The 24,429-nt window shown below is 36.5% G+C and overlaps 1 protein-coding gene across 1 annotated transcript in view; it reads left to right on the forward strand.

The window, feature by feature from the left end:
• The window catches only part of Adss (adenylosuccinate synthetase), a 236,410-nt gene extending 220,662 nt beyond the window's left edge, over nt 1–15,748 (forward strand). The window contains exons 11-13 of the mRNA XM_090375434.1: nt 1,111–1,208; nt 4,991–5,140; nt 14,993–15,748. Of these exons, the coding sequence (XP_090231560.1) occupies nt 1,111–1,208; nt 4,991–5,140; nt 14,993–15,045 (301 nt within the window). The 3' untranslated portion in view covers nt 15,046–15,748. The remainder of the gene's footprint in view (nt 1–1,110; nt 1,209–4,990; nt 5,141–14,992) is intronic.
• The last annotated feature ends 8,681 nt before the right edge of the window (nt 15,749–24,429 follow it).

The following is a 24,429-nucleotide window of genomic DNA, read 5'->3' on the forward strand; positions in this document are numbered from 1 at the left end:
TGGTTGCTCTCTCTACAAGCCATTCTTTTTTTAAGTGTGTCGTCTCGACTTCAATACAGTGTTCTAAATATGGTCTCATCATTTTATACAAAGGGGACAATGACATTCTTCTCCCTAATGCAAGGGTCCTGTAAATCAATTGAAGGTTAACATGTATCTTCCTAGCTGCCATGTTTACAATACCTGGTAAATTTCATATCTGATTATATCATAATCCTCTAAGCATTTTTTCCCTAAATATCTTCCCCCCCCACCCACCCACCCACACACGCTGCTAACTCCCAAATTACTGTTCTCCAGACTTAGTGCTTCCCAACAGTGGGATGCATTAAATATTCACTGCCTTATTCTATTTACAAAAATGTTTATCTGATAACAAAACTTATTTTGTTGTGTTTTGCCTTTTATAATCGTCCATTGGTGTCTCCCGTATAAGATTCCAACAGTAGTCTGCCAAGATATTTGGATTCCATTCTGATATTTTTTTTCCATTTGAGAAATATCTTGGTGAAACCTTTCACCATCTTCATCAGAGACAGCTTCCAAGTTTTCAGGAAAACAGTCAAAGTAGGAATGTAGGAAATGAAGCTTTAACAACGGGTCTCGGTTTTTGATCATTAATCTGCAATATTTGGAAACTGAGAGTGATAAGCACATATCTGGGTTTTTGAACATAGTTCTTACAAGAATCGGTCAAAATTATTTCAGGGAGGAGGAAAGTGATGCCGACCAGTGTAATCAGACAACTTGATTACACTGGTCAGCCTAAGTTTTTACTTCACCTTTTTTGCACCTCTTTTGTGAATAAGATTGAATTTGGGTGTTACCACCCCAGGGGGATCATCCCAAAGTCTAATGACAATCTATTAACATTCCCAACAGGCTGATTTTATACTTGCATGCCAGATTTGTTTGAAATAATAGCATTTTTGTTGTTGTTAGTTTTATGCAGTGCATTTTTTTGCTGTTCTGAATGAGGAATCTAAGAATGAGATTACACTATTTTCTAATATATATACTGACTTTGGACAATTATTATTTCTCTCTATCTCTGCTTTCTTCAAATACTGTTTACTATAAGCTTTATATGCTATTTGCTTTGTGTTTTAGAATTGCAGTTACAAAGCTGGATATACTTGATGCACTTAAGGAGATTAAAATTGGAGTAGCCTATAATTTGAATGGAGAAAGACTGCTAGCTCCACCTGGTAAGCTAAAAAAGCTCATTATTTAATACTTCATCTCATTAATGAGTAAATTTCTACACTTTTAATATATTTTAATAGTTAAGAGAAAATAATGTTTTTGGTAATTTTATTAAATCTAATAAGTAAGTATTAACAGAATTGTATTAATATAAGCCAGAGGTAACAGTAACTTAGTTGAAGCATGACTGAGAAGATTGCATTATCCCACACTTATTGGTCAACCATCTTGCAAAAGTTAATTGTGCGATGTATTGAGATAGATGCCAACACTCTCTGGCTTTACAATGGAGAATCCATCCTTTTTACTCAGTTTGACCCCTTCTTCATCTATTGTAATATAGTTTGTTACAAATGTGATGTCATTAGATATTTGCAAAGAAATAAGCAAAAAGACTCCCATCTTTTTGCAAAAAGATGGTTTCTCTCTCTCTCTCTCTCTCTCCTTTACTCCCTGCAGTGTGAAACTGAAGTTTCTTTCAAACATTGAAGTGTAACATAAAATTACGGAAGACATGTAAACAAAATTTTCCATGTGTTGTAACATACTTCATTTGTGTACTGTATGTGGATGTTTTCAGTTTCAAGTGGCAAGAAATGTGATGTCATTAGACATTTATACGGAAATAAGCATAAAAGGCAGCTTGCAGTGTATAGGGGGGAAATGCAAAAAAAAAACAGATATAGCATTTCATAGTGATGATAATGCTTTACATGTTGTTTATGTGTATCTTTTGGATATACAGAAATACAGTTGTGCAAAAACAACAAGCATTGTTATCGAAATTGCATGGATAGGGAAAGAAGAGGTAGTAATAGCACTGAAAAATTTTTGATTGCCAGATGGTAGTAATCAACATAATTCCAAATTATATTTCATTATGGTGAGCTTTCATAATAATAATAATTTAAAAAAAAAAAAAAAAAAAAATGTAAAATCAAAAGCAGCTTGCTATGAGTACCAGCATTTGAAAGGTGATGGTGAAAATAATCCTAAACTGGCCAACAAGCTGATAACACTAGTTATGCTATCATCACTTAAGTAGGAAGTCTGTTCGTGTCCTCTATTCTGGTGTGAATAAAGTAATTTGCTTGTTTCTTTTATGTCATTGTTTTAAAATCTCAGCATAAGTCTTCATTCCAGCATTATCTTACATTCGTGTACTGAGGTAGTTATTTCTACAAACGTTGAAGAATGCTGTGTGCAAATTTATTATAACAGTTTTTAAATCTTATGCTTCCATTTTGGAAGTTGAATGCCACAGCAGACTAAACCAGAAGGATGCTTATTACTTAATCATAGGCATTTCTTCTGCCAAGGTCATGGAGAATAAAACAGAAGTGGAGAAGATTCTGTTCTTTTGTTCAGTGAGAGAGTACTTTATTGTTACATGTGACCACATGGCGCACAAGTTCCCATTCAAAAATGTTCTTATAAATGCTGAGGCAAAATAAATTTCATCAATTGGCAGTGCATCATTTTCAAATTTGAAATTTTTTGTGGACAAGTTTCTACTACTTGTCATTAAAGATAAAGAAATAGATGGAGCAATAGTTCTTTGCAGCATTAGTTTTTTTCACTTTTAGTGTAAAAACCCATCAATCACTATTATAAAAGAAAAAACAATTGATGCACAGTTGTGCTTTGTTGGGGAAGTGAAAGGGAGCTTGAAATATAATAAATTATCCCAAGTTATAATTGGCATATTAACAGTTCATACTAGCTGTGCTGAGTCCTTTTGCACCATACCTTTCTGTCTCTTGAATCAAGTCCCCTCAAGCTCTAGACTCCTCTATGTACCTTTCCACAATTTCTGTCCATTGAGGTTGTGGAAAGGAATGTGGAATTGGAGGGCCTTGACCCAACTTTCCCTCACCTCCTTAAAATAAAACTTACCCTTGAGCCTCTTAGATTATCTATGCCCTTGTTTGACTTCTACCACAAATTCAAGATCCTGTTTACAGCTTCATCCTGACCCCTTCTCTTTACATGCCCAAACAGTATCAGTTCTCTCCCCACCCCCACGCTTTTTTTTATTCCCAGTTGGTGTAACCCTTGAACTTCTAATGTATTAATTTTCTCATTTTATCCCTTCTGATAATTCCATTTATCCATCTTAAGTCTTGCATTTCTGCTACATGCAACCTTTTTTCTTGTCTAACTGATTTTTTTTTTATAAAACTTACCCTTTATCCTAATTGGAACTCTTTGATCGCATAACAAACCTACTTCCTTATCTTCATTTCAGCCATCCACCACAGATTCTGTTAGTTACATCCTCATCCTGTAGCATTACCAAGCCCAAATATTTAAATGAATTTTCCTGCTTTACAACCTACTCTCTTATCCTTATTGCTATATCTTTCTCTCTATTCCCATCTCCAAAATTGCATTTAGATGTTTTGTTTTTGCCCTACTAATCTTCATTTCATTCCTTCCAATACATTTCTTTGTTCATCCATTCACTTTTTCTCTTGATGATTCAATCAGTACCATGTCAAAAATGACCCCACATGATGTATTGCAGTGATTTTAGATGAATTCTCCATCAGTTCATCTAAAATCACTGAAAAGGACTCAGGACAGAAACTTGATTTAAGCCTACCCTCACTGAAAACTCACACCTCTCTCTCTCTACACACAAAAATTCCTTACTTAAGTAACTGCTCCCTCATTCATATCTTAAATAATTTTTATGTAGCCCCTAAGTACAAACATCTTCCATAACACTCTCCTCTTGGAATTCTATTATAATCCTTTTTTCAGATCAGATCTAGACTGGCATGACAAGTAAAACATAACACAAATATTTTTATGTTGTGGTTGTCTGGGAACAATATTCGCACTGCCTTAGTCCTGATGGGAACTGAGAACATAATGTAAAATTATTTTCTGAAATGTGGAGGTGTTATTTACATCAACATGTCATATAGAATTTGCTCTACAAATTTGAATGTAATCAGATGGGATGCCACAGTACCAGACATAGCATACAGTGAGTTTGGGAACTTCTTGGTATTCCCAAGCCTTCAGTTAGAACATCATATTCGTGGAGAAAACAGTGGGTCATGACAAAGCAGAGGAGTTGGAAGGGATCCTCTGTTACAGTGTGAACAGTAATCTTGATATACACTTTTTTTTCATAAGATGAAAGAACTTGCAAGAGGCACCACAACTTAAATAATTGTATCATCTCAACTGTAAAGCATGATAGTTGCAGATGGTTTAGGCTTGATTTTCATGGTATCATATTGGAACCATGGTTTTACAAGCTGGCTAGTACTTCGAAAAATGAGCAGTATTTTGGCATCCTTGATAATGCTTAATTTTCAAGAGAATAGTGCCCAGTTACAAAGCTTGGAACGTGACTGATGGACTAAACTGCTCTGAGCCTAGTAGGTCTGCTGTGGATTGAACTGGAAAAACTTGTAATGGAAGTGTTCATGGAGGTCAACGTTACTTGCATGATTGAAAACTGTTCTGTTAGAAAAATGAAGAGATATTTCCATCAGCTTGTGTTATAAATTAGTGCAAAGTGTTCCTTGAAGAGTACATGCTCTATTACAGGTTGAGTTTCTGGATCACAGTAAAATTTAATCTATAAACTGCTGTTATTTTTTTTTCTCTTAGTGTTCCAGTACTTTCAGAAATTTAATTTTTATGAGAGTACTTCCAGTACTCTTGTATGAATTGAATTTCTGTTAATATACATTTTAATATGGTCATATAACCAGATACTGATTTTTTTTATTATTTTTTTTTTTATTTAATTGGTTATTAACAGCTAGTGTGGCTGATCTTGCAAAAGTTGAAGTTGAATACTTAACGCTGCCAGGATGGTTGTGTAGCACTGAAAAGGCTAGAAAGTTCTCAGACCTGCCTCATCAAGCTCAAAAATATATCCGTGTTATAGAGGATTTAGTAGAAGTACCCGGTGAGTAATAGTTATACTCTAATATGATATTTTTACTTCTTTGAGTTAACGTATATACAAGGGGCTTCATAAATGCTAGCTAAGCTTCAGGAGGCTGTTCGTTAGGTAATTTTGAAATGAAAATGTTACTTGAACATAATTATCCCATTCTTAAGCATTAGAGAGCTATGAGCAGGTAAAATTACAACACATGATTATTGCAAAAAAGTAAATGAAATCAAAAATACAGGAATTCAGTAAAAATTACAGATGATAGTACTTTTATGTTGTATTGCAGATACTGCTAATTGCAGTAAAGGGTGAAAGCATTAAATATTTACACAAAAGTGTAGTAGAGAAATTGGACACTTGGAAACCTACCCTTTCTTTATTGTCTATGGTGTGAAATTCTATACTTATAATTTCCTTTTAATTTAAAAAATATATAAAAAAGTAATAAAATACTCTTAGCACTAAGATTAATCCACTGTGCCATCATTCTAAAATATGAACTGGAATGATAAAGTAAACTGGTGTAATTAATTAATGTCTGAATGAAACCACTCATATAGTTTATGAAAATTTCTGCTAACTGCAACAAGAAATGCTCGAGAGGTACTGACTTCTGCCTGCTACCCCACAGTTAAATAAAGTGAATTATTAAACAAACAACAGTCTGAACTTGTTGAGGAAAGCATAGTGGATGCTTTCCTCAGCAGCTGTGGCAGAAAAGCTGTCTGAAATAGGCCACACTACCCACTGAGAAATAACACAAAAGAAAGTAAATTTTAGAGAACTACAGTAACAGCTTGATCACAGAATATCTGCTACTGTGAAAATTCGCAAAACTTACTTCCATTTCTGTTGCAGCTTGCTATTATAGCAAGGTGACACTGGTGTAACCATTTATGCACCAGTGTGAGTGATAAAGACTGGTTTAATAATGTGCTTAAATATGGTTAACACCCTATAACCAGGAAGCAAATAAAACAAACTAAGAATAGCATGATAGTTGGGTAGTACCATACTCAAGGTAGTGGAGAATAAAAAAAATAGAGGGATTGCACAATCTAATATGAAGCTCTCTGGGCTTCATATTAGACTGTGTTTAGGCTGATGGGCTTCTAGGACAGCTCATTGGATTCTGTCAATGATATGCAAGAATTCTACAAATAGAGAGAAAATTACACCCCATTGCATGAGGCAGTGGTTATGCTGCATCTGGACTAATGCATACAGGTTTAAAATCCACATTTTTGGAAGGATGCAAATCTGTTGGAAAAAGTGCAAAGAAGAGCAACAAGATTAGTCATGATCACAAAGGAGTCCTCTTATTAAGAGAGACTTCTGTAAATTGTCCTGAAACTTGCTCCTGTAAGAAAACATGTTTAATAAATTAAATAAACTAAATACCATCTTTAAATTGGCAAAGTATGGTTTTGCAAAATTTGCTTTCAGCCAGTGCTTATCCCAGAGGATTGTGGAGTAAACTTTCAGCTGGTGTTTTGGAAATGAGTTACTTGAATAAATTGGCAAATGATGATAGGGGTAGTTTTTTATTATTATTTTATATTTAGGTTTTGGTTGATGCTTTATATGCTTACTTCCTTGCATCATTTTGCTACTACTATTTATTTACTTATTTTATATATATATATTTTTTTTTTTTTTTTTATTAAAATCCAAGCACAAGAGGTATTAGTACCATGCATGAGTTGGTTAAGAAGATGAAAGATGATACTTGACATTAGACTTGAATTTCTGTAGATTGTAATTTTCAGGAAATATGCATGAAGGAAGGTTGTTCCAGAAAATGGAAGTTGAATGAATAAATGAGGAAGAAGAAGTAGTAAAGTTGGTTCTGTGAGTTTGAAGTCTGACAATAAAAGATGGTGACTGATTGCAGCATGTTTTCAGATTGGTTTGGAGGAGAGAGCAGGAATTATAGAAGCCAATTCAGAAGAACGGTGCACATGGAAGTATCTATACAAAAGGCATGTAGCAGAAAGAATGTCTGAGACATTGGAGAGGCTTTGTTAGAAATGAGTCATTAATTAACATAACCTACCCTCTTTTGAATGGAATCTAGAAGCCTGAGAGAGGTTTTGAGGGCACCACCCCAAATGTGGGAACAATATTCCATGATGGGGTGGATTTGCGATTTGTACAGAGTGAACAGCTGTTCAGTCTGTCTGACAAGGAAGTAAACTCGAAGGAGAAGGTACTGGAGCTGGTAGTTCTTCTTGAGAGTCTCAACAGGGAACCAGGTTACTTTGTAGTTAAGCAAGTTGATGAAAATACAGACACTGTGCCCCTCCGGGCCAAGTGGGTGAGAAGCCACTTAAATCACACTTCACAGCCAGAGCTCTTGTGATTTCAGATGAGGACTTGGAGGAGGTTGCCCATTCCCACTAGATGCAAGACGTTCAAACAGAAATACCCTACAGTGATTGATAGAGTTGCAGTCCTCAGAAGGAGGTTAGAAAGCTGCCTCGCAAGGGATGAAATCTCCGTATCCAAGGAAGCTACTCTAAAAATGGGCAAAATGGAAAAATTGATACTAGAGCTTTGGTCAAAAATGAAAGGCTAAAAGCTGAACACCCACCAGCTAAACCAGTCATACTCCCCTGGATACCCACCGTACGGTGTTACGTCCAGGGGAGTAAGTGGATAGCAAGTTAACTACCAGTGAAGACTGAGATGCTCGAAAACATTAAACCTCAGATTGGTAACATAAAGGTAAAATCAGTGAGGAAGATCAGGAATAAACAGATTTCCATGTAGGTGGTCTCCCAGTCAGATATTGATAAAATTAAGTTCTGCCCAATCATTGAGTCTCTACCTGAAGGCAGATATTCCCCCCCCCCCCCAAAGGGCATTTTCTCCAGGAACCTTGAAGACATTCTCAAGAAAGATGGAGCCCTTCGAGAAATCAAGGTCCAGTTTTCAACCAAGGCTAGGATGAAGTCTTATTTAAACTGGATAGCGGAAGTTTCTCCAAGAATTAGGAATGTTTTTAAATCTCAACATAGAGACTACGTGGGTTGGTCATTACATTGCTTTAAAGACTTGGTGCCTGTTCTAAAATGTTTTCATTGTCTGGGATACAGGCACAACTCTGCCCATAATTCCTACAAGGAACTGGCCTGTGGACACCTCTGAAACTGGGCATCTGTTTAAAGAGTGCCTCAACAAAGAAAGGCGCCAGTATAATGAGTAAACTGTACAAGGATTAATAGGGCTCATGACCACTCAGCAAGGGATGCCTCATGCACAGTATAAACGAGCAGTGGATAGCCTACACAGCCAGATCGCTTATGGGTAGGAGACAGACCAAATTCTGCTGCTTCTAAGTTGTTAATCGCACAAACAAATGCGCAACAATCTATAGCAGTTGTCAACCAGTTGAACAAGCTTATGGAAGAGCTGAAGCTGGACGTGTTATTATTCCAAGAACCGTATTGCAATGGAGGAAAGGTTTCAGACTATCCACTGTCATTTAGTCATCCAGTCCCCTGGTCACGCAGGCATGACCAGGGGACTGGATTGTTATTAGCAAGCTGGATCTGGTGGTTAGAGCTCCTCTCTTTGTAACTCACACTCTGCCTGTGCCCCAATTGAGAATGACACCAGTTGCTATTTCTTACTTGCTTCATATTTTCAGTTTATTGACAGAATAGAGCTCTAAATTGCCACACTGCCATGGATCTCCTTGGGAGGGGTAATCCTCTTATGGCAATTGGCTGTTCTACATAGATGTATCACTGCCACCTCCGTAGCCAGGTGCAGCAGTGCGTAGCACACGCTTCTTGATTAGACCAGGGTTCGAGCCCATGACTACCGCATATCCCCGGAGCAATATGGCCTTAGTTGCTAATGCTCCTAAAAACCAAATAAACAAACAGATGTATCACTGTCTCCAGAGTTATTTCTCAAATGGGAAAATTACAATCTCAACCCAGTTTCACAGCATTTCCAGACTTGTCACCAGGGGCCATGCTCAAGGTTTGATTGTTGGCCCATTGTCATGGAACATGGTTCTTGATGAGTGGATGGCTTACTCATTCCCAGACATTGCCATGTCCTCTTATGCTGATGACCTGGTTGTTGTTGTGGATGGACCTTCAAGAGTGGCCATGGAAACTGCCAGCAATATCTTAAAGGAGCTTCTGACTTGGCCTGCACTCAAGCTTACGGTTTCTCCAAACAAATATTACACATTAATGCTGAAAGGTAAGCTTCATGTGCAAAGACCTCCCACGATTCACTTCCAAGACAAGTCTCTCCAAAACTGCCACTCTGTCAAACATCTTGGATAAAAAGATCACCTTCGTGCTACATGCACAGAACCTCAGAGAAAAAGTGAAGAAGTACACCACTGTTCTTGCCAAAATTACAAAAATAGATTGGGGGTTGAAGGGCTGAACTCTTCACTTGATGTATCACTCTGTTTTCATCTCTGTTGTCACATACAGAGTGGCAGTTTAGTTCCACTGCACAGATAAAGTCCTTGTAGCTAAATAACTTCTTTACATGCAGAGAACCATCCTTCTTCAACTTCCTATTGCATAGCAACAACTTCTACTATTGCACTTAAAGTCCTTGGAAGAACTCCCCCTTGACCTCCACATAGCCTACTGTGATCTTTCTCATGTCATTAGACACAGTCAAACTGCAGAGATCTTCAGTGTCAGAACCAAGACAGGCACCGGTTTGTTAGGTTGTTATTTGGTTTTTAGGAGCATTAGCAACTAAGGCCATATTGCTCCGGAGATATGCAGTGGTCATTCTCTGACCTTTCCGCATCCTCCGTATTTGGTGGGCATGGGCTCGAACCCCGGTCTTATCAAGAAGCGTGTGTTACGCCCTGGTGCTCCTGCCCACCTGGCTACGGAGGCGCCTGAGACAGGCACCAATATCTGTTGTGAGAACAAACATATCAGTGATGGTCTTGTCAACTGGATAACCAGTCCTACCAGAAATTTTTTTTACAAACGTGACTATTATGAATAAGACAACCACTTCGTGGCTAAATCCAAACCTACAGACTACTTTTCTCCTCACATGGTCTGCCTTGACGTTGAGAAAGCCATTGACACTACGTGGCATTTCGGCATCTTAAAAGATCTACGTTCTCTTGGCCTGAGAGGTAATTTACCATATTTTATCCAAAATTTCCTTCAACAGAGATCCTTTCATGTTTGTTACTAGGGAACCTCTCTAAAAACTTTATCCAAAAAAAGGAATTCCACAAGGGTCTGTTCTCAATGCCACTTTGTTTGCAAGAGAAAGAATGAACCATATAATTGAACTTGTTCCGAAAACTGTGGATGACCTTCAATAAACAACAAACCACGGGCAGTTCGGCCTGCTGGTATTAGGATAAAGCAACTAGCTGAAGACCGGGATATATACTTCAATAAAATCTTCAAGATCCTATAAATCCCAACCCTCCTTGGTCTGTCATCTTGTGACAATTTTTTGCACCAGTGGGGAAAATACTCTCTATCGGACATTAACATACAACAGCTACACATTGAGCATATTCAACATTATCCTGACTTCGCTAAAATATATACAAATGGATTGAAGTCTGAAAGTGGATTGGGTGCAGCAGTGTTACTCTCCGATACTACCATTATCTCTTTCAACAGAGTGTTACACGACTGAATTATATGCAGTAAAGCTTGCTTTAGAAAATATTTTCCGTATATCAATTCAAAAGAGCATACTATACACAGACTCGCAAAGTTCCTTATTGGTCATGCAAAACAATTCCCCACCTACTCACCCATTATTAAAGTAGTCTCAGAGAGCATCAGCAAAAGGTTATATTCTGCTGGATCCCAGGAAATGAAATTGCAGATGATGCTACCAAACATCCATCCATCCATCCATCCAGCTCAGCCCCAACAAATTCCTTAGTACTGTTCACAGTACTAAGGAATTTGTTGGGGCATCAGAATTCATTATAAAAAGAATATACAAAGCATATCTAAAGGTCGATGGACTCTTCAATGGCAAGCATAAATTCATAATGAACTACTTCAAATTAAACCTTTACCAAAATTAAGGGCCTCATTACAAACAGACAAGAAGAAATAATTCTAGCCAGAATTGGCCATGCTCATTTAACCCATCTGTTCCTTTTATCAGGGAATGATCATACTTCAGTGTAATCACTGTCATACACCACTCACTGTCAAACATACTTCTGGAATGTACTCTATATAATAATGCTCAACTAGTGTCATTCAGTTCTCTGGCAAGTTTAAAGGAACCTATGTCGCTTAGCCATATCATAGGCAAAAAATCAAACCTCACAGAATTCTTCTCCTTCCTAAAATGAATATGATTGTATAGCCATTTTTAACTGCTTCTAAATCAACCAACACAGGCAGTATGAACCACTTTCATAAGTGCAATATGGCCTAAGTAGCCATTGCACTTAAAACCCCATCAACAACAAGAACCACATGTTAGGCACATTTTAGCCATAGCATCTCTTTTGCCAAAAATCTCCAAACAAACAGTCTCATCACCCAGTGCAGCACCATCACTTTGCTTCTCGAAAGCTTGATGTTTTGAAATCTGTGTTTAGTCTTCAGAACAGAGATCTGGCAACTTCCACCATGCAGTATGATCATATCTTTTGAGGTTAAGATGGTCAAATCCAATATTTATATTTTGAGTACTAGCTAATGACAGTAAGGAGTCTGAGTAATGTGTGGGAGGTGCTATTGAGGAGAGCTAGGTATACTCTTGCTGTGTTTACATCATACTTAAAAATTTCAGTAAATTCATACACATTGTTCTCCACAACATTTGCTTTAGCTACTCAGTGCATCATGAATAGAACAAACTTATCTATGAAAAGATCTAACCCACCAAAAATTTTCCTCATTTATTTCAAAATTATACATGGCCACAATTCTAGTCTGTGTCCATTTCCCACTACATTTTACTTTTCTAATAGGATCTCAATTATTAGTTGCCTCAACCACCACAAAGGTGTATCACTGCTGCCTCCATAGGCAGGTGGGCAGGAGTAGCAGTGTGTAGCACACGCTTCTTGATTAGACCGGTGTTCGAGCCCTTGACCACCAAATACGGAAAAGTGGTACTTGTGCATACTTTAATTTACTACTTCAAATCTTTTGATCCTAGTGTTTGCTCAGATCATCAGAAAAGTTATTCTTCTAGTGTTGAAACCATTTAATCTGCATTCCACCCTAAAATCTCATCCTTTATTTAAACCTTGGTTTTCAATAAATGTACCAAGACTATTTAATCAAGGTAAGATCACTGGTTATGACAGCTGACTTTTATTCACATCATCAGATTCATTTCCTGCCAACACCGTAATTTGCAACAAAGTTGTTAACCAATTCAAACTGAATTTGAACAGGCTAAGAATAGGAAACTTTCTTCTTGTCATTATTTCATATAACCTGTTGGTAGACAATATTTTTGCTATAGGCTTTACTTGATGAAGATCTGTCTTGTAATATATATTTGTACTGACCATGTAATTAATATTCTTTAATTGATCATTGAATTTGGTAATAAAGGCTTACTCATGCAATATGGATTTTAGGCCTTATAGGGAATGATCATTTAATTTGGTAATGAATGTTTTTGAAAAGTCAATTAATCAAAGATATTTGAGAATATGTATTATAAATAATTGTTGAGTTAGTACTATGATTACACACAGTGTACTTTTACAACACACATGCCAAGTGGTCATTTTGTTTATTATTTATATATTTTATTTATTTCATCTGGAGGTATTCTGTGATATTTATATGTGATATTTATGCCATTGGCAATAAAGGTCAAAAATAAAGTTCCAGTTTAATATTCAGTTGGTTTATTTAATCAAACAGTTCCCCGTGACATAGTTTTTTGTATTTATACTACTGGATTCTGTGATATTTATATGGATCACAAAATGCCATTGGCAATAAAGGTCAAAAATAAAGTTCCAGTTTAATATTCAGTTGGTTTATTTAATCAAACAGTTCCCCGTGACATAGTTTTTTGTATTTATACTACTTTAATAAAAACCATCTGATACTTTTACTGTGCAGCACAGTCTCAAACCGTGGTGCCAGTAAGGTGCTATATTGGAAATTTGCAATATTTACAAGTGAATTATTTGTTTATTATAAATAAACAAATGAAAGAAAAAGTCTCTGTAGTAATTTTTAGTTACAAAATAATCTTTAAAAAAAAATGTGTTTATGTGAAAATAATTCAGGATTTCCTTCACTACGTGCCTCCACCATCTACATAAAAAAAAAAACAGTCACCTGCTGGTAATGCCTTGTCATCATGCATGATCATCATCTCTGGGTGAGCAATTTTGAACAGTTGGCAAATCTAGTATATAGACTATATATATATATATTCCTTTCAAGTTTAACAGGCAATCAGGTTTGGTAGACAGGCATGTTGTCAGTTAAATTTGTTTTATTGTGTATATTTTGTTATTATTTAATTGACATAATGCAATACTGAAAACAATTCATTGTGTCAAAATGCTTGCCATGGGTATTTGTAATCAATCTCCACCATTGATTTTCATTTTAATTTATTTAATTTTGGAAACCACTTGGACACACTTATAGATAGTCCTTATTATAGACATTTTTTAGACCATATGGGGATGATTACATGGAAGAATATAATTCCATTCCTAAATTAAGAGAAATGATTGTACTTGAGACTGTCATGTCAATTAAATATGGTTAAAATTTTTATTTCAAATAACAAATGGACTTGATAGAAGGGCATTTTTTTTTTGCAGATCATTACGGACCACATGTTTTGAGTTTTTACCCTACTCAGGCCCATGGCTAGCCAACCTTTTCCTGCAGCATGCCATATATGGAAATGTATCATGTGCCACCTAGGGGCAGATCTAGAAGCTACTAAAATCAATATCTCAACCCCCACATTACTGATCCGCACTACTTGTCACCAGATATTTAATATAGAAGCTAAGCTTTCGGCTTTATAATAAAAACTTAAAATAAATTTACTATAGGCTAACAGTTTTTAATTCTTACATAATCAATATCCTGAGAAGCTCACTAGTGCCCCTAATTAACTGCACTAAATTAACATTAAAAGATAATAAATATGAGCTGGTAAATCAGATTTCCATCTTGCTGAAACCTGGGTTATAATTTTGTCAATAAAAAATGAATTTAAACTGCACTTCAGTGCATCCCAAACTTTTGACACTGATGTATAATGCATGTACCAAACTAATTCAAAATCCCACCCAGAATGTTTTGATAATTTGATTCGTATGGTACACAACTTGGGCCCAAAAAAGCTATAAACAAGAATAAGAGAGATAGACAAGAATAATATGTCCAGAGCTGACTGACACAAAGTATGAAGCATGTGAAAAATAACTGTACTGTAAACTTATGTATTAAACCAATAACTATATTTTAATCAAATAATTATTTGATACATGTGGCAAAAGTAAGTTACAATGAACAGTACTGATATAATACAAAAACTTGATGGGCACACTTTGAAAAACCCTTGTGTTTGCAACAATACTCATTTTTCATATAGCTGTATAATTTTTTATCTTATCATGAAATTAAAGGGAGGTAACAAGAGCTGCAGGTTCAAAATTCTTACAAAGCCAATGAATGTGGTGAAGTTATTCCATTTGGATCATAGTTATTAACACTATGCCCTTCATGTCAGAAATAACTGCCATTTTATATTTGTTACAAAAAAGGAAGAAGCCACAAGATTTTTTTTAATGTTATTTCAGTTTTTTTTTTATAGTAATCCATTATGTGAAAATACTATTTTTGCTGATTATGTTTGCTTCTTTTTTAGTAAAATGGATTGGCGTTGGAAAAGAAAGGACATCAATGATCGAAATAATCTGAAATAGCCATGCTGTGAAATTCTTATTCTGGTTGAAAAATTGTAAAGAATTAATAATCTAGACATTTGAAATATTATGATGAAAAGATTAAGATTTAGAGATATTTTAAATTTTAATTCAGGAAATGGTTGTGTTACCTGATTCTTATCTCAGAATTGTCTTAATTTCATTGACTTCAAGTAGCTACAGGATCTGTTAATAGTTCTCTATCGTGTGTTGAGGAAGCGTGCTTGCGTGCACACGCTCTCTCTCTCTCTCTCTCTCTCCCCCCAATAAGATAATGCAGCAATACCAAATTGTATGTTCAGGTAACACAAAAGCTGTTGCTTTTGATTTATTCTTTAAGAAAATGAAAGTGTGTAAGATTATGTTATAGTTATTTAAATGAAGTTTTTTCCATTCAATTTAAAAAAAAAAACGTTATAGAATAATGTGATTTATATACACCAAATGGTTATATATAATTAAAGGTTTCTGTCACAAGTACCCATTCAGATATTTGTTACATCTTTGTTGTACATTATATGTAGTATTTTACCAAGAAATGTTTTGCAGTCTTGTTATACTGCTGTTACTTTTACAAGAATCTAGTCATTGGGAAATTAAATATCTTAAAAATAAAGACAACATATTTTTCTATAAAATGCAAATAATTTGTATTGTTCTCATGAAATAAAAGTGATTATTGATATTTATATGAATAACCTCGGGTTACTTATTTGCCGCAAATAACTATACTGTAAAATATTTAGTTTTCATTACAAGCTTTCTTTGTACAATTTTTTTTTTTTTTTTTTAAGTATTCTTGTTTAAATTGGTACAAAGTAATTTGTCAAAGTGTGGAATTCCATTAAAACTTTTCCATTGTCAGTACTCTCCTAAGTACATGTGAAAGTATTATTTCAGGTGGAAGATTTAAATTTTTTAAATGGAAGTGGTTTCGGTGATTTTAAATTATATGCCACGAATATACAGATTCCTTATTTCAATTATACTGGTTCTGGGCTGATACCAGAACCACATGATATTTCAAGCAATATTGAATTTTAATAATCAAAAGAAAGTTAAATAAATTGCCATGTTTAAACCTATGGATGATTTTCAAGAAATATTTCTTGCAGTCTGCATTACTTGAAAGTACTCCTATGAACCCATTGAAAACTGATATTTTTAGAATGAAATGGTAGATGAGATAGATTTATAAGCAGTTTCACAGTCACCAAGCAGTATTTAGTAATTTTAACTGGCCTAAACAGTTTTGTCTGAAATTAAATACAGAGAAATGGTTTTAGTACTGATTTCTTTGGAAAAGAAATAGGAGAAACTTATTGGTCGAAAACATATTGTAATCCTACTTTCATAGGCAATGATATGAAAAATATATTTAGTGAATTATTACAGTTATTAATAATTATTATCACATTACAGTAAACCCCTGCTATCCGCGGGGGTTACGTTCCTGAGAAATGCCGCGAATACGCGAATACTGAGTTATGGCTCCCATAGTAATAAAGGGGTTCCGTTCCAAAGTACGAAATATATAAGAAAAACTAGTCTAAAATTTTTACTATGTACATAGACAGTACATAGTGAAATGCAAGCATATGGCATCGAAATGAAAATAAGAAACAATTTAATATTAAATGTAATATTTATTAGAAATTTCACACAAATTGTTCAATCCAGCACCTTTGCTATAGCTAAAAAAAAAAAAAAAACTTATCCTGCCAGTGCTGTCACCAGTTTCACTAAAGTGTTGATAAAGGAGTTTTGCCTTTTCACGAATGATGAGTGAACTCAACGGAATTTTCTTTTGAGTTCGGTCTTCTATCCACAGATTTAAACCTTTTTCCGTTTTTTCTAATTTAACATCACGAGTTACAGAGCAAATTTTTGAAGCAATTAGCACGTTTTCACGGACACTACGGCGGATTTTTTTTTTTTTTTTCATATTTCTTGATTGATCGTACCGTTGACTCATTGATTTTATAATAGATTTTCTCAATAACAGAAAGTGAGGAGACACTTTCACCATTAGAAATTTTATCTAATAGCTCAAATTTTATGCGCTAGTCATCACCTTCTTTGTTCTTTTCAGATTTCTCTTGTTATTCGTAGCCATACTTTTGTACGGGTTAGAAAGAACTTGTCCACAATAAAGTCACTTCCATTCTTCCATTAACACACTAGAAAAAGTCTGTTTTACACTGCAAAATGGTAGATTTATCACTTTTGTAAGCATATCAATTTATAAATTGATAAATTTATGATCGTATAAATTAAAAGCAAACGATGAAACCTTCCATGACAAGCGCATAACACATACTGAACAAGGATTAGCGAGAAACATCCACACTCACGATTTTGTCACCCCTCTCCCCCTACTCACTGAGCAGTGTTTTGATCAGGACAGAATTTTAGCCACGCCCGTGTTTTTTTTTATGGCGGAAAACATTCACGCCGCTTTAAAATTCACATTTTTTTTAGGTTTCATTTTATATTAAATAAGCGACCGCGAATAGCGGGGGTTTACGGTACTAATATACTGATAATATCTAAAAGACTTAGTATTGAACATTTTCTTTTTACTGCACTCACCTGAATAAATGGCATGAGGCTATTATGATGGTGCTTTTATGCATATTATAAATAGAAGAGAAAAGGCCAAAGTGCACCCAATTTTCTGGGTTGTTTCCACAATTTATAAATAAATTGTTTGAAACTGAAAGTTGAGTTAGCATTAGTAGAGGCATATGATGCAAGAAAGCAAGCTTATTCAGCATCAGCCAAAAAAAAAAAAAACAACCACTACTCCCATTTCACCCCTCCGTTCGTTCGAAATACCTGTCCAGCAGAGCCTTAAATTTGTTTAGGCTATCAACTTCAACAACAAGCGATGGAAGTCTATTCCACAAACCAACTGCCCGCTGGCTAAAGGCAAATTTCCGCACATCTATCCGACATCCGTCCTTCCTCAATTTGAATTTATGCCCTCTCAGGTGATTATTCTGAGCAAGAGGAAGAATCCCATCGGCATTGAGCATGCTCAAGCCATTCAAAGCCTTATACACCTCTATCAGATCACCTCGCCGATGCCGACCGGGCTAGCCGAGTGGGTAAAGTACCTGCCTGGCAACCCAAAGGTCGCTGGTTCGATTCCCGCCTCGGGCTTGGATCAAAGTACTGCAAAAACCTTGGGAGGTGCAATATGGCCACAGAAGCCGATGCGCCAACAACTACCAAATCAAAAAAAAAAAAAAAAAAAAAAAAAAAATCAATCACCTCGCCGATGCCTAGTCTCCAGAGTCTGTGATTTGCAAAACTTAAGCCTTTCTTCGTAAGAGCAACCCTTTGTTCCATTCACTAATCTTGTTGCCCTTCTCTGTACTCATTCCAGCAGCTCTACATCCTTCTTGAAATGAGGCCTCCAGACCTGTATACAGTACTCAAGGTGTGGCCTGACCAATGCCTTATACAAGGGAATAATCACATCCCTGTCCCTGCTAGAAAAATTCCTGTATATCATTGACAAGACACCATGAGCTACTCTTGCAGCTCGTCTGCACTGCTCAGAGAACTTCATATCTGCCTGCACAATTACCCACCTGCACAATTACCCCCAGGTCCTTTTCATTCTCTACCACTGTCAGCGTAGTACCACAGAGTTGATACGTTGATCTGGGGTTACTGTTTCCCATATGTAGTACTTTACATTTGTCAATGTTAAACTTCATTTGCCACCTCTCAGCCCATCTGCTCAACCTTTCCAGATCCTGTTGCAGCAGCATAGTATCAGTAGTGTCCTTAACAACCCTGCCAACCTTGGTATCGTCTGCAAACTTGGACATTAAGCCTGATACACCATCATCAATATCATTTATAAATACAGAAAACAACAATGGACCCAACACTGAACCCTGAGGAACTCCACTAATAACATTAGTCCACGTTGAGCAGTTTCCATTGATTACCACTCTCTGTCTTCTGCCACTCAACCATCCCTTTATCCATAGCAGCAATTTGCCTCCAATGCCACACTTCTCCAATTTGTGCAGCAGTCTTCCATGCGCAACAGTATCAAAAGCCTTTCTAAGATCCAAATATATAATATCAAAGTTATTCCCTGCATCCAGTTCTTTTGTGACTACACCATAGTATCCAATCAAATTGGTCAGACAAGACCTCCCCTTAACAAAACCATGCTGTGTCTGAGCTATAACTGAATTCTTGTCCAGATGATCCTGCAGTGCTTCTTTAACCAGTGCCTCCATTAATTTTCCTGGAACCGAAGTTAAACTAACAGGTCTATAATTACTTGTCAGCCTTTGATCCTCCTTTGTCAATTGGGGTTACATTTGCACATCTCCAGTCCATGGGTACCTCCCCTGAGTCCAAAGAAGCTCTCATAATTATGGCTAAGGGTTTGCTTACTTCCTTTGCTGCCTCCTTTAATATAACTGGATAGATCCCATCCACCCAATGGACCCAAAACTGAACCCTGAGGAACTCCACTAATAACATTAGTCCACGTTGAGCCCAAGAATTCAGTTATAGCTCAGACACAGCATGGTTTTGTTAAGGGCAGGTCTTGTCTGACCAATTTGATTGGATACTATGATGTAGTCACAAAAGAACTGGATGCAGGGAATAACTTTGATATTATATATTTGGATCTTAGATCTTAAGATCTTAGATCTACACTTACTTTCTTGCATCATGTGCCACTACTACTACTACTACCCCGGGTGCCTTTTTTATGTTTATCCTCAACAATTTCTCCTCCACTTTCCTCTCAGTTATTAGAAAATAATCTAGCTCACTGCCAATGTTTACTTCACCTACGACATTCCCCTTCCTGAATAACTCCTCATGTGTGAATGTAGATGCAAAATACTCGTTTAGATTGTTAGCCACCTGAGCTGGATCCTCAACTGTTGAACCATCAACATCCAGTGGACCAATCTGATTCATCCCTTTCCTTCTTGAGTTTAAATAGGTAAAGAACTCTTTTCTGTTTTTCTTTGCATCCTTTGCCAAGGATTTCTCATAATCTGCCTTTGCCTGCCTAATCTCCTTTGTGACTTGGTTACAGACCAACTTATATCTATCATAGGCTTCCATGTCACCCATTAATTTGTATGTATCCCATGCATTTTTCTTCTCTGCCATATGTCTCATTAGTTCATCTGACAACCATTTAGGCCTGAACCTTGAACAATATTTCTTGGTTGGTATGTAAAGCCTGGTAGCTTCCAAGATTAGTTCCTTGAATGCTTCCCATTTTGAATTTGCTGTTGGTAACATCATCAGTTGGTCCCACTGTATAGAATTTAAATACTGTCTCAGACCATCATAGTCGCCTTTGCGAAAGCAAAAACCCTTCCCTTTACCTCTGATGGTAGTTACCTCCTTGAGTAAATCCCACTTCAGCACACTGATCACTGCCACTCAGTGGTTCCTTTATCTGCAGATTCCTAATGCATGAAGAATCACTACTGATAATCAGATCAAGAGTATTACTCCCTCTAGTTGCCTCCCGAACATGCTGGTGTAGAAACCAATCATCCAATAAATGCTCAAAAGCCTTGCTAGTGTGTGAGTGACCAACCCACAAATTCCAGTCAATATCTGGGAAATTAAAATCCCCCATTATAAGACTCTCTGATTTACTGGCCCATTCTATTTCCCTGTACAGTATCTTATTATACTGATCAGAGTCATTAGGCTATTTACCTATGCTTATGTCACACCAAACTGACTCGACACTGCCCTGTCCATCAATGTCGACTGGCTTCACTTCCTTGGATTTTATGTGTTTTTTAACTAATAGCATAACCCTCCTCCCCTGTCTATCCTTTCTATACACATTGTACTCCCCAAATTCCAGTTCTGCATTCCTTATATCTATGTGACACCACGTCTCTGATATCCCAACAATATCTGCCTTTGATGTTTTGAGCAATACCTCAAATTCATCAAATTTATTTACTAAACTCCTAGCATTGGTGTACACGCAAGTATACATGCACTTGTTTCTATTTTTAGCTACCCTGACACAACCCATGTGTTTACTTGTACCGCAATGACTTCCAGCAGTCTCTGAAATATCCTGCATCTTGTTTTTCAGGCTTCTGCTCATTCCAATAGAATCTCTTTCACCTCTGCCAGTGGCTACTGTTAATCCATTAGTCTTTGTCTCCCCCCAAGCTAGCAGTTTTCCGACCCACCTAACACTGCCTCGATATCATCAGCAAATATTCTTGCACCCTTTCTATTTAAGTGTATCCCATCCCTGTAGAAGCAATCTCTCCTGTTAACAAGTACATTCCAGGCTGAAAAAAATTCTACCCCTTGAGCCTTGCACAATCTTTCCAGGGCCGAATTGATCGACAAGGCTCTCATCATATACTCCCTCCTATCGTGTCTGGGCAGAATTGCAGACACTTTCAAATTCAACCCTACTTCACGGCTTTTTTTCAACAGTGACCTGTACTTGTTAAGTAATTCCGCTGGTCTCCTACTCTTTTTTGGCCATTGGCCTTCAGATACCAATGTAGAAGCAAGAATGAACTTCATGGAAACACACACACAGCAAAATATATCAGGGAGTTGCTTGGTTGTATTGTTAACAGTCTCTTGTTTTTGAGACTGTTTTGATTTTCTTTCATGATTTGTGGTACACATTTTTGAAAATGTGTACCACAAATCGCACTCTTATGGCCAAGGCTTTGTAAACTGTAACTTTATATGCAGAAGGAGGTTTAAGAATTGTACTACCTTTATATACTTTTTGGGTGTGTTTTGCAATGTGTGCTTAACTCAGAAGCTTCATAATCAGAAAAACTGTTATTGATGGCCGTGTGCTTTTATATATATATATATATATATATAAAACTGAAGGTAGTAGCACTTAAAAAAAAAGTTAATATAGTCTTTAGGTATTGACTGACCATTATAACACTTTAGATTATGTACCATTATCGACCTTCTGATATACAAACAACAAAATCAGTGCCTAAATAAGGTGCAATCCCCAGGAGGTGGTTATTATTACTGGAGGATATATATAAAGAGAAATGGAAAAATAAAAAAAAATAAAAAAACACTTGAGGTATCATTATGATACCTTTGGTATCATAATGATGTCAGATGATTTTCCCCATTTATATGAATCATATACAGATCTTTGCTTGTGCTGGGTTGTGCATCGTCAGGGCCATGTTCTTGGGTTGAGGTAGGAAATGTTTATTTATAGAGACATTATGCAAAGAAAATCTTTTTTTTAAAAACGCTTCAACCACCCCATACTAGCCTGAAAATCTTCTGTGTAATCGTCTACGGCACGTGATTTTAAACTGAAACAAACTTCTAGCCTTTGCTTGCACTGTGTGAAGGCTCATGGGTGTATTTTTTTGTATTAAATCTTCCATCCACATAAACAACAATTTCTCCATTTCATGGATGGGTTCCTGTCGTTTGGTTAAAATTGTAGGCTTAATAAGTGCAGAACCTTTCACAGCTTGGTAGCTTCCAAGATTAGTTCCTTGAATGCTTCCCATTTTGAATTTGCTGTTGGTAACATCATCAGTTGGTCCCACTGTATAGAATTTAAATACTGTCTCAGACCATCATAGTCGCCTTTGCGAAAGCAAAAACCCTTCCCTTTACCTCTGATGGTAGTTACCTCCTTGAGTAAATCCCACTTCAGCACACTGATCACTGCCACTCAGTGGTTCCTTTATCTGCAGATTCCTAATGCATGAAGAATCACTACTGATAATCAGATCAAGAGTATTACTCCCTCTAGTTGCCTCCCGAACATGCTGGTGTAGAAACCAATCATCCAATAAATGCTCAAAAGCCTTGCTAGTGTGTGAGTGACCAACCCACAAATTCCAGTCAATATCTGGGAAATTAAAATCCCCCATTATAAGACTCTCTGATTTACTGGCCCATTCTATTTCCCTGTACAGTATCTTATTATACTGATCAGAGTCATTAGGCTATTTACCTATGCTTATGTCACACCAAACTGACTCGACACTGCCCTGTCCATCAATGTCGACTGGCTTCACTTCCTTGGATTTTATGTGTTTTTTAACTAATAGCATAACCCTCCTCCCCTGTCTATCCTTTCTATACACATTGTACTCCCCAAATTCCAGTTCTGCATTCCTTATATCTATGTGACACCACGTCTCTGATATCCCAACAATATCTGCCTTTGATGTTTTGAGCAATACCTCAAATTCATCAAATTTATTTACTAAACTCCTAGCATTGGTGTACACGCAAGTATACATGCACTTGTTTCTATTTTTAGCTACCCTGACACAACCCATGTGTTTACTTGTACCGCAATGACTTCCAGCAGTCTCTGAAATATCCTGCATCTTGTTTTTCAGGCTTCTGCTCATTCCAATAGAATCTCTTTCACCTCTGCCAGTGGCTACTGTTAATCCATTAGTCTTTGTCTCCCCCCAAGCTAGCAGTTTTCCGACCCACCTAACACTGCCTCGATATCATCAGCAAATATTCTTGCACCCTTTCTATTTAAGTGTATCCCATCCCTGTAGAAGCAATCTCTCCTGTTAACAAGTACATTCCAGGCTGAAAAAAATTCTACCCCTTGAGCCTTGCACAATCTTTCCAGGGCCGAATTGATCGACAAGGCTCTCATCATATACTCCCTCCTATCGTGTCTGGGCAGAATTGCAGACACTTTCAAATTCAACCCTACTTCACGGCTTTTTTTCAACAGTGACCTGTACTTGTTAAGTAATTCCGCTGGTCTCCTACTCTTTTTTGGCCATTGGCCTTCAGATACCAATGTAGAAGCAAGAATGAACTTCATGGAAACACACACACAGCAAAATATATCAGGGAGTTGCTTGGTTGTATTGTTAACAGTCTCTTGTTTTTGAGACTGTTTTGATTTTCTTTCATGATTTGTGGTACACATTTTTGAAAATGTGTACCACAAATCGCACTCTTATGGCCAAGGCTTTGTAAACTGTAACTTTATATGCAGAAGGAGGTTTAAGAATTGTACTACCTTTATATACTTTTTGGGTGTGTTTTGCAATGTGTGCTTAACTCAGAAGCTTCATAATCAGAAAAACTGTTATTGATGGCCGTGTGCTTTTATATATATATATATATATATATAAAACTGAAGGTAGTAGCACTTAAAAAAAAAGTTAATATAGTCTTTAGGTATTGACTGACCATTATAACACTTTAGATTATGTACCATTATCGACCTTCTGATATACAAACAACAAAATCAGTGCCTAAATAAGGTGCAATCCCCAGGAGGTGGTTATTATTACTGGAGGATATATATAAAGAGAAATGGAAAAATAAAAAAAAATAAAAAAACACT

Source organism: Mastigoproctus giganteus, chromosome 6, assembly GCF_048544385.1.
Source record: "Mastigoproctus giganteus isolate SK-2022 chromosome 6, ASM4854438v1, whole genome shotgun sequence".
Classification (NCBI taxonomy): domain Eukaryota; kingdom Metazoa; phylum Arthropoda; class Arachnida; order Uropygi; family Thelyphonidae; genus Mastigoproctus; species Mastigoproctus giganteus.